General features: G+C 44.0%; 1 protein-coding gene across 2 annotated transcripts; it reads right to left on the bottom strand.

Annotated features, from left to right (window-relative positions):
- Positions 1–13,106: 13,106 nt before the first annotated feature.
- LOC141025451 (uncharacterized) lies at positions 13,107–16,179 on the bottom strand. Of its 2 annotated transcripts, XM_073500732.1 has the most exons (3): positions 15,485–16,179; positions 15,111–15,334; positions 13,107–14,203 (listed from the first exon to the last, which is right to left on the bottom strand). In XM_073500732.1, exons 1-3 carry the CDS (start codon positions 15,711–15,713, stop codon positions 14,096–14,098), a joined length of 561 nt encoding a protein of 186 aa, XP_073356833.1. In that variant the 5' UTR covers positions 15,714–16,179; the 3' UTR covers positions 13,107–14,095. The 2 variants fall into 2 exon arrangements, with proteins under 2 accessions (XP_073356833.1, XP_073356832.1); XM_073500731.1 differs by lacking the exon at positions 13,107–14,203 and having other exon boundaries at positions 14,405–15,334.

Raw genomic sequence — 16,179 nt, 5'->3', positions numbered from 1 at the left:
AAATGGTTGTATGTTTGAAATCTGGATAGTTTGTAGTGGTTAAAACAAAAATTGGAATTCCGAAACCGAGGAATCGTTTTGGGGGTCCAACTAATTTTGAGTGGAAATAAAAAATGGTAAAAAATTTCAAAATAATACCATAGTGTTTCGGTATTTAACGGTTTTACATTCCGACATGGAAATGCTCTGTGCAATTCATGCTTATTGCCAATTTTGTTGCTATCATGAACTATAAAGTTTTATGAGGTTCCCAAACAAGTGCTCCTACAAACAGTAATCATCACACTGAATCACCGTGACATGTGAGTGTATAAATGTTTTAGAAATATATATGCAGTGAGAGACAACAGGAGGTTTAGAAGAATAAATCTCTTGCTGTCAAAAAAACCCAAAGAGACCTATTTATTTGTTTATCATCATTTTTTTATGAGGAGGAGCTATTGGTGCGCCCTTGTTAGCATGTACAACCCCAGGTGGCAAGACGGACGCATTGAGGTGTTGGGGAACGTAGTAATTTAAATTTTTTCCTACGCACATACTGGATCATGGTGATGCATAGCAACGAGAGGGGAGAGTGTTGTCCACGTACCCTCGTAGACCGAAAGCGGAAGCGTTAGCACAACGCGGTTGATGTAGTCGTACGTCTTCATGATCCGACCGATCAAGTACCGAACGCACTGCACCTCCGAGTTCAGCACACGTTCAGCCCGATGACGTCCCTCGAACTCCGATCCAGCCGAGTGTTGAGGGAGAGTTTCGTCAGCACGACGGCGTGGTGACGATGATGATGTTCTACCAATGCAGGGCTTCGCCTAAGCACCGCTACGATATTATCGAGGTGGATTATGGTGGAGGGGGGCACCGCACACGGCGAAAAGATCAAACGATCAATTGTTGTGTCTCTAGGGTGCCCCCCTGCCCCCGTATATAAAGGAGCAAGGGGGGAGGTGCGGCCGGCCAGAAGGGGGCGCGCCAGGAGGAGTCCTACTCCCACCGGGAGTAGGACTCCCTCCCTTTTCCTTGTTGGATTAGGAGTGGAGGGGGAAAGAGGAGGGAGAGAGGAAGGAAAGGGGGGGCGCCGCCCCCCTCTCCTTGTCCTATTCGGACTAGGGGGGAGGGGCACGCGGCCCTGCCCTGGCCGCCTCTCCTCTTCTCCACAAAGGCCCACTATGGCCCATTAAGCCCCCGGGGGTTCCGGTAACCCCTCGGTACTCCGGTAAAATCCCGATTTCACCCGGAACACTTCCGATATCCAAATATAGGCTTCCAATATATCAATCTTCATGTCTCGACCATTTCGAGACTCCTCGTCATGTCCGTGATCACATCCGGGACTCCGAACAACCTTCGGTACATCAAAACTCATAAACTCATAATATAACCGTCATCGAAACTTTAAGCGTGCGGACCCTACGGGTTCGAGAACTATGTAGACATGACTGAGACATATCTCCGGTCAATAACCAATAGCAGAACCTGGATGCTCATATTGGCTCCCACATATTCTACGAAGATCTTTATCGATCAGACCGCATAACAACATACGTTGTTCCCTTTGTCATCGGTATGTTACTTTCCCGAGATTCGATCGTCGGTATCTCAATACCTAGTTCAATCTCATTACCGGCAAGTCTCTTTACTCGTTCCGTAATACATCATCCCGCAACTAACTCATTAGTTGCAATGCTTGCAAGGCTTAAGTGATGTGCATTACCGAGTGGGCCCAGAGATACCTCTCCGACAATCGGAGTGACAAATCCTAATCTCGAAATACGCCAACCTAACAAGTACCTTCGGAGACACCTGTAGAGCACATTTATAATCACCCAGTTACGTTGTGACGTTTGGTAGCACATAAAGTGTTCCTCCGGTAAACGGGAGTTGCATAATCTCATAGTCATAGGAACATGTATAAGTCATGAAGAAAGCAATAGCAACATACTAAACGATCAAGTGCTAAGCTAACGGAATGGGTCAAGTCAATCACATCATTCTCCTAATGATGTGATCCCGTTAATCAAATGACAACTCATGTCAATGGCTAGGAAACATAACCATCTTTAATTAACGAGCTAGTCAAGTAGAGGCATACTAGTGACACTCTGTTTGTCTATGTATTCACACATGTATTATGTTTCCGGTTAATACAATTCTAGCATGAATAATAAACATTTATCATGATATAAGGAAATAAATAATAACTTTATTATTGCCTCTAGGGCATATTTCCTTCAGTCTCCCACTTGCACTAGAGTCAATAATCTAGTTCACATCATCATGTGATTTAATACCGATAGTTCACATCACCATGTGATTAACACCCATAGTTCACATCGTCATGTGACCAACACCCAAAGGGTTTACTAGAGTCAATAATCTAGTTCACATCGCTATGTGATTAATACCCAAAGAGTACTAAGGTGTGATCATGTTTTGCTTGTGAGAGAAGTTTAGTCAACGGGTCTGCCACATTCAGATCTGTATGTATTTTGCAAATTTCTATGTCCACAATGCTCTGCACGGAGCTACTCTAGCTAATTGCTCCCACTTTCAATATGTATCCAGATTGAGACTTAGAGTCATCTGGATCAGTGTCAAAATTTGCATCGACGTAACCCTTTACGACGAACCTTTTTGTCACCTCCATAATCGAGAAACATATCCTTATTCCACTAAGGATAATTTTGACCAATGTCCAGTGATCTACTCCTAGACCACTATTGTACTCCCTTGCCAAACTCAGGGCAGGGTATACAATAGGTCTGGTACATAGCATGGCATAGTTTATAGAACCTATAGCTGAGGCATAGGGAATGACTTTCATTCTCTCTCTATCTTCTGCCGTGGTCGGGTTTTGAGTCTTACTCAATTTCACACCTTGCAACACAGGTAAGAACTCTTTCTTTGACTGTTCCATTTTGAACTACTTCAAAACCTTGTCAAGGTATGTACTCATTGAAAACATTTATCAAGCGTCTTGATATATCTTTATAGATCTTGATGCTCAATATGTAAGCAGCTTCACCGAGGTCTTTCTTTGAAAACTCCTTTCAAACACTCCTTTATGCTTTACAGAAAATTCTACATCATTTGCGATCGATAATATGTCATTCACATATATTTATCAGAAAGGTTGTAGTGCTCCCACTCACTTTCTTGTAAATACAGGCTTCACCGCAAGTCTGTATAAAATTATATGCTTTGATAAACTCATCAAAGCGTATATTCCAACTCCGAGATGTTTGCACCAGTCCATAGATGGATTGCTGGAGCTTGCACATTTTGTTAGCACCTTTAGGATCGACAAAACCTTCTGGTTGCATCATATACAACTCTTTTTTAAGAAATCCATTAAGGAATGTAGTTTTGACATCCATTTGCCAGATTTCTTAAAATGTGGCAATTTGCTAACATGATTCGGACAGACTTAAGCATCGCCACGAGTGAGAAAATCTCATCGTAGTCAACACCTTGAACTTGTCGAAAACCTTTTGCGACAATTCTAGCTTTGTAGATAGTAACACTACTATCAGCGTCCGTCTTCTTCTTAAAGATCCATTTTATCTCAATGGCTCGCCGATCATTGGGCAAGTCAATCAAAGTCCATACTTTGTTCTCATACATGGATCCCATCTCAGATTTCATGGCCTCAAGCCATTTCGCGGAATCTGGGCTCATCATCGCTTCCTCATAGTTCGTAGGTTCGTCATGGTCAAGTAACATGACCTCCAGAACAGGATTACCGTACCACTCTGGTGCGGATTTCACTCTGGTTGACCTACGAGGTTCGGTAGTAACTTGATCTGAAGTTACATGATCATCATCATTAGCTTCCTCACTAATTGGTGTAGTAGTCACAGGAACAAATTTCTGCGATGAACTACTTTCCAATAAGGGAGCAGGTACAGTTACCTCATCAAGTTCAATTTTCTCCCACTCACTTCTTTCGAGAGAAACTCCTTCTCTAGAAAGGATCCATTCTCAGCAATGAATGTCTTGCCTTCGGATCTGTGATAGAAGGTGTACCCAACTGTCTCCTTTGGGTATCCTATGAAGACATATTTCTCCGATTTGGATTTGAGCTTATCAAGATGAAACTTTTTCTTATAAGCATCGCAACCCCAAACTTTAAGAAACGACAACTTTGGTTTCTTGCCAAACCACAGTTCATACGGTGTCGTATCAACGGATTTAGATGGTGCCCTTTTTAACGTGAATGCAGCTGTCTCTAATGCATAACCCCAAAACGATAGTGGTAGATCGGTAAGAGACATCATAGATTGCACCATATCTAATAAAGTACGGTTATGACGTTCGGACACACCATTATGCTGTGGTGTTCCAGGTGGCACGAATTTGTGAAACTATTCCACATTGTTTTAATTGAAGACCAAACTTGTAACTCAAATATTTTTCTCCACGATCAGATCGTAGAAACTTTATTTTCTTGTTATGATTATTTTCAACTTCACTCTGAAATTCTTTGAACTTAACAAAAGTTTCAGACTTATGTTTCATTAAGTAGATATACCCATATCTGCTTAAATCATCTGTGAAGGTGAGAAAATAACGATACCCGCCGCGAGCTTCAACATTCATTAGACCACATACATCAGTATGTATGATCTCCAATAAATCAGTTGCTCGCTCCATAGTTCCGGAGAACGGCGCTTTAGTCATCTTGCCCATGAGGCATGGTTCGCAAGTACCAAGTGATTCATAATCAAGTGATTCCAAAAGTCCATTAGTATGGAGTTTCTTCATGCGATGCGCTTTACACCAATATGACCTAAACGGCAGTGCCACAAATAAGTTGCACTATCATTATTAACTTTGCATCTTTTGGCTTCAATATTATGAATATGTGTATAACTATGATCGAGATCCAACAAACTATTTTCATTGGGTGTATGACCATTGAAGGTTTTATTCATGTAAACAGAACAACAATTGTTCTCTAACTTAAATGAATAACCGTATTGCAATAAACATGATCAAATCATATTCATGCTCAACGCAAACACCAAATAACACTTATTTAGGTTCAACACTAATCCCAAAAGTATAGGGAGTGTGAGATGATGATCATATCAATCTTGGAACCACTTCCAACTCACATCGTCACTTCACCCTTAACTAGTCTCTATTTATTTTGCAACTCTCGTTTCGAGTTACTACTCTAAGCAACTGAACCAGTATCAAATGCCGAGGGGTTGCTATAAACACTAGTAAAGTACACATCAATAACATGTATATCAAATATACCTTTGTTTACTTTGCCATCCTTTCTTATACGCCAATTACTTGGGGTAGTTCCGCTTCCAGTGACCAGTCCCTTTGCAGTAGAAGCACTTAGTCTCAGGCTTAGGTCCAGACTTGGGCTTCTTCACTTGAGCAGCAATTTGCTTGCCGTTCTTCTTGAAGTTCCCCTTCTTCCCTTTGCCCTTTTCTTGAAACTAGTGGTCTTGTCAACCATCAACACTTGATGCTTTTCTCGATTTCTACCTTCGTCGATTTTAGCATCACGAAGAGCTTGGGAATCGTTTCCGTTATCCCTTGCATATTATAGTTCATCACGAAGTTCTACTAACTTGGTGATGGTGACTAGAGAATTCTGTCAATCACTATCTTATCTAGAAGATTAACTCCCACTTGATTCAAGCGATTGTAGTACCCAGACAATCTGAGCACATGCTCACTGCTTGAGCTATTCTCCTCCATCTTTTAGCTATAGAACTTGTTGGAGACTTCATATCTCTCAACTTGGATATTTGCTTGAAATATTAACTTCAACTCCTGGAACATCTCATATGGTCCATGATGTTCAAAACGTCTTTGAAGTCCCGATTCTAAGCAGTTAAGCATGGTGCACTTAAACTATCAAGTAGTCATCATATTGAGCTTGCCAAACGTTCATAACGTCTGCATCTGCTCCTGCAATAGGTCTGTCACCTAGCAGTGCATCAAGGACATAATTCTTCTGTGCAGCAATGAGGATAAACCTCAGATCACGGACCCAGTCCGCATCATTGCTACTATCATCTTTCAACTTAGTTTTCTCTAGGAACACATATAAAACATAGGGAAGCAACAACGCGAGCTATTGATCTACAACATTATTTGCAAAATACTATCAGGACTAAGTTTATGATAAATTAAAGTTCAATTAATCATATTACTTAAGAACTCCCACTTAGATAGACATCTCTCTAATCATCTAAGTGATCACGTGATCCAAATCAACTAAACCATAACCGATCATCACGTGAAATGGAGTAGTTTTCAATGGTGAACATCACTATGTTGATCATATCTACTATATGATTCACGCTCGACCTTTCGGTCTCAGTGTTCCGAGGCCATATCTGCATATGCTAGGCTCGTCAAGTTTAACCTGAGTATTCTGCGTGTGCAAAACTGGCTTGCACCCGTTGTAGATGGACGTAAAGCTTATCACACCCGATCATCACGTGGTGTCTGGGCACGGCGAACTTTGGCAACGGTGCATACTCAGGGAGAACACTTTTATCTTGAATTTTAGTGAGAGATCATCTTATAATGCTACCGTCAATCAAAGCAAGATAAGATGCATAAAAGATAAACATCACATCCAATCAATATAAGTGATATGATATGGCCATCATCATCTTGTGCTTGTGATCTCCATCTCCGAAGCACCGTCATGATCACCATCGTCACCGGCGCGACACCTTGATCTCCATCGTAGCATCGTTGTCGTCTCGCCAATCTTATGCTTCTACGACTATCGCTACCGCTTAGTGATAAAGTAAAGCATTACAGGGCGATTGCATTGCATACAATAAAGCGACAACCATATGGCTCCTGCCAGTTGCCGATAACTCGGTTACAAAACATGATCATCTCATACAATAAAATTTAGCATCATGTCTTGACCATATCACATCACAACATGCCCTGCAAAAACAAGTTAGATACTTTGTTGTTGCAAATTTTACGTGGCTGTTACGGGCTTAGCAAGAACCGTTCTTACCTACGCATCAAAACCACAACGATAGTTTGTCAAGTTGGTGCTGTTTTAACCTTCGCAAGGACCGGGCGTAGCCACACTCGGTTCAACTAAAGTTGGAGAAACTGACACCCGCCAGCCACCTGTGTGCAAAGCACGTCGGTAGAACCAGTCTCGCGTAAGCGTACGCGTAATGTCGGTCCGGGCCGCTTCATCCAACAATACCGCCGAACCAAAGTGTGACATGCTGGTAAGCAGTATGACTTGTATCGCCCACAACTCACTTGTGTTCTACTCGTGCATATAACATCAACGCATAAAACGAGGCTCGGATGCCACTGTTGGGGAACGTAGTAATTTAAAAAAAATTCCTACGCACACACTGGATCATGGTGATGCATAGCAACGAGAGGGGAGAGTGTTGTCCACATACCCTCATAGACGGAAAGCGGAAGCGTTAGCACAACGCGGTTGATGTAGTCGTACGTCTTCATGATCCGACCGATCAAGTACCGAACGCACGGCACCTCCGAGTTCAGCACACGTTCAGCCCGATGACGTCCCTCGAACTCCGATCCAGCCGAGTGTTGAGGGAGAGTTTCGTCAGCACGACGGCATGGTGACGATGATGATGTTCTACCGATGCAGGGCTTCGCCTAAGCACCGCTACGATATTATCGAGGTGGATTATGGTGGAGGGGGGCACCGCACACGGCTAAAAGATCAAACGATCAATTGTTGTGTCTCTAGGGTGCCCCCCTGCCCTCGTATATAAAGGAGCAAGGGGGAAGGTGCGGCCGGCCAGGAGGGGGGTGGGAGTAGGACTCCCTCCCTTTTCCTTGTTGGATTAGGAGTGGAGGGGGAAAGAGGAGGGAGAGAGGAAGGAAAGGGGGGGCGCCGCCCCCCTCTCCTTGTCCTATTCGGACTAGGGGGGAGGGGCGCACGGCCCTGCCCTGGCCGCCTCTCCTCTTCTCCACAAAGGCCCACTATGGCCCATTAAGCCCCCGGGGGGTTCCGGTAACCCCTCGGTACTCCGGTAAAATCCCGATTTCACCCAGAACACTTCCGATATTCAAATATAGCTTCCAATATATCAATCTTCATGTCTCGACCATTTCGAGACTCCTCGTCATGTCCGTGATCACATCCGGGACTCCGAACAAACTTCGGTACATCAAAACTCATAAACTCATAATATAACCGTCATCGAAACTTTAAGCGTGCGGACCCTACGGGTTCGAGAACTATGTAGACATGACCGAGACATATCTCCGGTCAATAACCAATAGCGGAACCTGGATGCTCATATTGGCTCCCATATATTCTACGAAGATCTTTATCGGTCAGACCGCATAACAACATACGTTGTTCCCTTTGTCATTGGTATGTTACTTGCCCGAGATTCGATCGTCGGTATCTCAATACCTAGTTCAATCTCGTTACCGGCAAGTCTCTTTACTCATTCCGTAATACATCATCCCGCAACTAACTCATTAGTTGCAATGCTTGCAAGGCTTAAGTGATGTGCATTACCGAGTGGGCCCAGAGATACCTCTCCGACAATCGGAGTGACAAATCCTAATCTCGAAATACGCCAACCCAACAAGTACCTTCGGAGACACCTGTAGAGCACCTTTATAATCACCCAGTTACGTTGTGACGTTTGGTAGCACACAAAGTGTTCCTCCGGTAAACGGGAGTTGCATAATCTCATAGTCACAGGAACATGTATAAGTCATGAAGAAAGCAATAGCAACATACTAAACGATCGAGTGTTAAGCTAACGGAATGGGTCAAGTCAATCACATCATTCTCCTAATGATGTGATCTCATAAATCAAATGACAACTCATGTCAATGGCTAGGAAACATAACCATCTTTAATTAACGAGCTAGTCAAGTAGAGGCATACTAGTGACACTCTGTTTGTCTATGTATTCACACATGTATTATGTTTCCGGTTAATACAATTCTAGCATGAATAATAAACATTTATCATGATATAAGGAAATAAATAATAACTTTATTATTGCCTCTAGGGCATATTTCCTTCATGAGGAGCATGGTCACCTTCGCCCCAGAAAACATGTGCTGAACATGCGCGCTTTCGCAAAGGCGAAGCTCCGGCTGCTACCATTTTGAGAAAGGAAGGTGCCGCTCCTCCGCTGGCCCCATTGGGATCTATGCAGCCTGTCTTCCATAGGCGAGATCCGACAAGAGGTGGACCACCTCATGCTCAGTATCGAGCAGATCCATGGGGAGGCTGGCCAACACCTCTCGTCGTGAGGAGGAATCATGACTGCACACAGACTCCATAATAGATGATGCCTCTGCATGGAAACCATGGGAAAGTTGTGACTAAGCTCCCATGTAGGTACACGCGTTAACCGCACCGTCCAACTGCATCGTGATGAGACTATTGTGCACACCATACATCGTGATGAGACACTATATATATAGTACCTCGATAGCTGGGCCACGCCATTCGCATCAACCGGCACTTCCATATCGCTTCCCAAATCGAGTAAAATTACTTTCCTGTCGGACATACTGGTGGTGCACACGGAAAATTCACCGCGGAGACCGTCTGGCCATGATGACCCATCAACCATTTGCACGCTGATTGTCGCCTCCACAGAGCGAGCAATCTGACTCATTGTAAACTCCAGTGTGCTGAGCTTGCTGATGTATTTCTTATCTGTTGCGCAGGAAAGCTCCAAATAGTTAACATTGTCATGAGGAACATCCAAGATGCTTAAAACTTTATCCCTAGACTCCGTGCTGCCTTCCTTCACTTTTAGCGCAATCTCAAAGGTCGCAACACCCAACATAACAGTAAAGGACTTATGAAAGTTGCGGGGACCTCCAAATTCTTCTTCATTTTGTAAGCAGCCGTTTTTTGTCCATGATATTCGGTCTCCCATGGTTTCTAGTATTTGGTTTCTGCACAACGACATGATCCCATCTACCCTGGATAGTTAAGGGTTTCCTTTTGTTCAAATTCTGCCCAGACGTTATTGGAACTAGTAGAATTCTCGTGCGTTGCTACGGGCTATGATGCATATAAATAAAATAAACAAATGATTAAGGTCATGTCCAAGGTCGAAGCTCATTTTTTCCTCATACATCTAGGCATGTTCGAACACCAAATAAGCGTCCAGTGGGCTCACCAAAATCCAACCGTCTGGACCCCCAATTCGTGCCCGTATAGAGGGTTCTAGTTATCCGAACAATTCTCCATGTTATCTCAAACACATGGTCCCCACACAAAAACACAACCCCACGACGCACTTTTCCTTTTCCTGCCGAACCATCCCCTTCCCACTCGATTTCCCGCCGTAACGGGACATTTCTCGCTAGAGCCCTATCCTTTAAAATTGTATGACGCCCACACCACCTTCGTCATGGCACTTCTTTCCTTCACACCGTACTTTCCCATAGACCGTCGAGGGGCCCCCTCCCCACCAACCACACCACTCTCTGCTCTGATCCCCTCCCCCCCCCCCCCCGTGTTCATGCTGATCCGCCACCATCATCAAGGAGGACGAGGCGTGTGCCGCCCCCGCCCACAAGCCAAGAAGACAGATCCAATGTCTCCCGAGCAATTGCCACATTGTAACATACAGTTGAATGTCGTGCATTATCACGAAACAAAATATGATGTCCATTATTGGGCTTGCAACTGATATGCTACCATGTCCATTATTAACTCTCGAAGCAATCAACCAATGCATTTACCCTTCTATCCTAACCAGAAAATTGTATGACTTGATCAAAAACAATATATGAATTGCTTGCTCATGCAATTTGCTTCAAAGCCATCTCTAATGAAATGCAATTTGCCATATTTTCCAAAGTAGGGAAATTATTCCGCTCATATAACCATAACTGAACAGACCAATCCCCACCCCCACCCCGCTCACTCTAAACCCTCACTCTTATAAAAAAATCCACTAACTCATGTTCTTAGTGAGCCAGTGATCGATGACGCTGAGCAACCACCTTCCTATCTTAGTTCTAGTACCTCCTAGTTCTAAATTGGACCCACCATTCATCCTGGGCTCTACCACAACAGCGGAACACAAAATATTTTCAAACAATGTACCAGCATTTCTATTCTTCGAGCATGGAGGTGTGAGCTTTTCAAGTGGAGCAAGGCACTGTGATAAGGATACCAACAACTTAATAAAAGGGATCGGCTGTGTAAACTACAAGGCATATAACCTCCAAGGGAGTGAGTAAATAGTTTAACCTTTGTAATGCGCAAACAACTACTGAGACATTTTCATTCCAGTTTTTTTTCCTAGAGTATGTGTAAGAATAAAATCTTATAGATTGAAGGTGGATTTTCATCCTAAAGTGCATTTTCTATTCACGCTCAAGTACAGTTCTATGTAATAACAAGCATAAATGGACTGAACTGAGTTAGAGTAAACGGCAAAAAAATGCCGAGTATAGTACAATTGTTGTTCATCTCAAATCATCACAGTATGAAAATTGTTCGAGCATATGGGATTAAAGTGTCAACTTTTTCCCCATAGGAAAAGAACGGAGAGCCAATAGGCCATAATCACAATATGGACAAAGAAATAGGAATAAAAACTTTACAAGATGCAAGATGAGCTGGAGAGGCATTCTAATAAAATAGGTTATTGCCCGTGTGTTGCAACCAGGGCATAAACAATTGTGTCAACCATGTATTTTAGTATTGTCAACTTATTTACCAACTCATCACCCTTTTTCTTCTTCCTCCGCCCACCATCTCCGCCTATCTAATACATTCTTGTAACCATACTCAATGGCACATCCAGCTAACAATCAAATTTCAATATACATGATATTTTCGTAGATCCAAATTCTTCTTCATTTTGTAAGCAGCCGTTTTGTCCATGATATTCGGTCTCCCATGGTTTCTGCACAACGACATGATCCCATCTACCCTGGACAGCTAAGGGTTTCCTTTTGTTCAAATTCTGCCCAGTCGTTATTGGAATATGCATCATCTCAACAACAGGTTGATTAGTTTTCTCAATAGCCATCTACTTCATTGCATCTATAACAGGTTCCTCAAAAGCATCCATATCATCTTCTGGCAACACCTCACTCTCATTGGTTTCAGATGCAGAATCTTCAATATATTTAAGGATCTCAGGGCAATAAATGTTCTGGACAGACATAGGAGTATCACAGATAGGGTTAGGAGCAACATTCCCCTGGATGGGAGCCTGCATATCATCAGATTGGTCATCAACATCTTTTTCAGTAAGTCCCACCTCAGGATCATCGGATAAGCTGAGACATCAATCGGCTACATCTAGTTCATCAATCGGCTCTGCATCCTCCTCTAAGAGCATCTCCAACAGGCGCCAAAAAACTGCTCCGCGTGCTAAAATTCGGGTTTTTTTGGCGCTGGACAGCTCCAACAGAAGCTGTAAAATAGTGCGAGCGCAAAAAAGGGTTGGGCGTGTGCTGAAAAACGCTATCAAAAGCTGCAAATTTGAGGCACCGGATTGCGCGCGCTTCACAGTTTACACTGCGTGGTTTTTTGGGCGCGCGTTTTTTGGCATCTGCTAAACCAATGTTCGGTCCGGCGCGTTAAAAGTGCTACGGTGGCGCGCTAAAACTATTTTTTGGCGTGAAATTTTTGTGCGACTGTTAGAGATGCTCTAACAAATCTTTATCCACAGACCCATTGCCTGGGTCATCATCATTCTGAACAACAATGTCCACGTGACCAAAATCATCATTTAGGATCATCACCGCTCGGCTGCTCAAAACCTTCAACAGTGAAAGAAAACAGATATAGGTTTTTCTTCATTTCCAGCAACCTCTCAAAGGGAATTTTAGCAGGATATTGTCTAGAATACTGTGGAATGGTTTGCAAAATTGCTTTCTTCGATCTGCCACCCTTGTCAAACATGTGTTGTCCGCCATCACCAAGCGGATTGAAAAGCTTAGAAGGGCGTTCCTCTGTACCAGCGCAGAACGGACGGTACGGAGGCCGATATCTAGTGAGACAGGTTTCTTCTGATTTGTGGCACCAAAGCAGAGAGGCCTGTTGGCTTTGATTTACTGGACGCAGTCTGCCACTGAGGATGCCACACCCTTTGCTTGTGAGTGTTTCACCCCGCTTGATAAGCTGAGGATGCCACCCTCTGCTTGTTATGTGTTTCACCCTCAGCAGAGATCCTTTGAAATTTAAACCAGATTAATTTCGCCTTGTGCGATCGATCAGCTGCCAAGTTATACCATGGGCTTAATGATCTTATGAAGATCGTACTTAATTTACGGCAAGTAGGCAAGCAAGCAAAGTCAGGAGAATAATCGACCATTTTGGCACCACACTTGTCCATGCAAACGATGGACACCACCAAAGCAACTCAATCCATAGCGCTGCTTTGCATCCACACAAAGTTGGCCATGGGATTCAAAATGAACATACAATACATGATTACTAGTACAATCTAAACTTCATGTGTACACGCAACGCCTGAACAAGGCGCACCAGAAGTATATCGTAACTCTAACACTACTAAACAGTACGTCCTTCTGCCTCCCTGAGTAAAGCCAGTGAACCGTAAGGACTATTGGGGCGGTTAACCGGATAGTAGGAAAGAAGCGACCAGGCAACGGTGACTTTCATCTTACACACGCCGCCAAGATTGAAGGTGCCATGGTTCCTACCAGCTTTCTTGGGCTTGAAAACCGTCCAAGCTTTCTTGGGCTTCGTCTCGCCTTGCCGCCATGCATCCACACAAACCTTGAGCTCTCCGGTGAATTCAACGGAAGCGACGCACCTCGATAGCTGAACCACGCCATCCGCATCAACCGGCACTTTCATCTCGCTTCCAGAATCGAGTAAAATTACTTTCCTGTCGGACATACTGGTGGTGCACGCGGAAAATTCACCGCGGACACCGTCTGGCCATGACGCCCCATCAACCACTTGCATGTTGATTGTCGCCTCGCCTCCACGGAGTGAGCAATGTGACTCATTGTAAACTCTAGCGTGCTAAGCTTGCTGATGTATTTCCTATCTGTCGGGCATGAAGCCTCCAAATAGTTAAAATTCTCATGAGGAACAGCCTAGAAGCTTAAAACTTTATCCCTAGCTAGACTCCGTGCAGCCCTCCTTCACTTTTAGCGCAATCTCAAAGGTCGCGGCACCCAACATAATGATAGGGCGGGTAGGGCCAGTCAGTACCAAGCATGAATCCTGCATCCAACACCATTACGTAAGCAAATCGACAGTGTTTCGTTCAGCCCTAATAAGATTGGAATAGAACAGATTATATCGGTGGCCAAGAAAAGGAGACAAATTGCACACTGATTAGCAGAAAGCAAAATATATACTATATGATTCAGTAATCAAGTGGAACCTTATCGTAAATAAGTTGAACTGGAAGTCTCTGAGGTAGCAAACGCAGAAGTTACACACAAATTATCAAGTGTTCACAAAATGAGTTAAGTCAGCAAGCATGTTATACCATGGCACACACTTAATTGGTACGAACAACAAATGCACTTGCCAGTGCACAGAGCAGTGCAAGATTGGGAGCAAACAACTTCGAAAAGATTGAATTGATAGCCTGAAAACAATGGTCTGATAATTAAGTTCATTACACTGGGCAACGACTTAAAATGGGTAAACTCCAGGTGCACATTAAAATGGATCGACTTATAAATTTTTGAGCTGTCATTCAGTTTAAGGAACCAATTCATCAAGTGTGCGTGCATGACTGATGCATATAGGGATTATAAGGCACTACTATCTCAAGTATTTATCGGTGGGTGTGTCTAGGTCTCAGTCGATTGAGACTTAACCAAGTCTCAGTCAAGTGATATAGTATATGGGAAAAAAGAGAGGAAAAAGTGAAGAGAAATTTTTGTACGAATCTCAATGCAAGATCAATGGAATATAACATCGACTGAGACATCGGTCTTTTAGAAGTTGAAACGCATCGAGATTATACCAAACTCAAGCTCCTAGAATAGAATGACAAACAACAAGAGGCTTTGAGAAAAACACACATTTGAAACATGAGACTTCTAGATGTGCAGAGCATAGCAATCAACTTCAGGCAACAATTTAAATGACGAATGCATGGCAGGTAAAACAAAACCTCTTTGGTGAGGGTTTGGCAGTCAACCCTGGAGCGGTCGAAGATGACGTTGCGGTTTCTGTCGACGACGTCGCGCGCGGCGATCATACCGTAGACGTCGACCGGCCAACGCAGGCCGCCTCTGATCTCCGCGACGTCGATGGAGTAGATCTGCAGGGAATCAAGGGGCTGCGCGTAGCCCCCTGGAGCCTTTGCATCCGTGTAACGCATGGGCTGAATAGCAGCTGCACGTAGACACACACACACACACATATTTTGTGATCAACTTGTGCTTGCTACATCTAATCTAATCTAATCTAATCTAGGGGAAATTCCTGCTGCCGAAGGAATCTATTTGCTTTTTTGTTTTCAGGGTTAGGAATCTACGTACTTACTGATGTCGTCGAAGGAACCGAATTTGGCGGCCCAGATGGAAGTCCACTGATCGCGGAAGGTAAGGGCCTGCTCGTACTCCCAGTATTCCTTCTCCTCCGCTGTTGTCGCTCCGCCGCCGGCGTCGGCAGTCTCCATCTCGGCGATGTGCTCGGGGAGGACGCCCTTTCCCGCGGTCCCCGCCTCCATCTCATCCACGCCGCCGATCCACCCGGCCTCCTCCACCTCCATCTCGCCGAACTCAGCGTTCTGCTTTTTTTTTAGGGTCGCTCAGGGTTCTGCTTTGGCGAGAAAATGCGGGGAGGCGACCCAACTGGGCCGGCCCATTTGCGGGCCGCAGCGCGCGTACTCTAGCGATGCGTGCTATATACGTACTAGGAAAAGTGTGTCTAAAAAAACTAGAAAAAGTAAATTCAAGATGCATTCAGTGGGAGGAGACATTCTCGTCGACGACGATGTACCTACGGTGACTTCGTAAATTTCAAGATGATATGCCGACTCAGTGTTTCGGAGGAGCTCATAGGGGTAGGGTGTGCGTTCATAGGGGTGAGTGTATGCGTGTGTATATGAGCGCTTTGCGTCTGTACCGTGTTAAGAAAACTAGAAAAAGTAAATTCCCCTAAAAAAATAGAAAAAGAAAACTACTGTAGCGCTGTTTTTAATGCGGTAGTTTAAAAATATTGTGAACAATTTTTTT

This window comes from Aegilops tauschii, chromosome 6 (genome assembly GCF_002575655.3).
Source record: "Aegilops tauschii subsp. strangulata cultivar AL8/78 chromosome 6, Aet v6.0, whole genome shotgun sequence".
NCBI lineage: Eukaryota > Viridiplantae > Streptophyta > Magnoliopsida > Poales > Poaceae > Aegilops > Aegilops tauschii.
The sequence above is the reverse complement of the archived record's forward strand: the minus strand, read 5'-3'. Positions and strand labels throughout refer to the sequence as shown.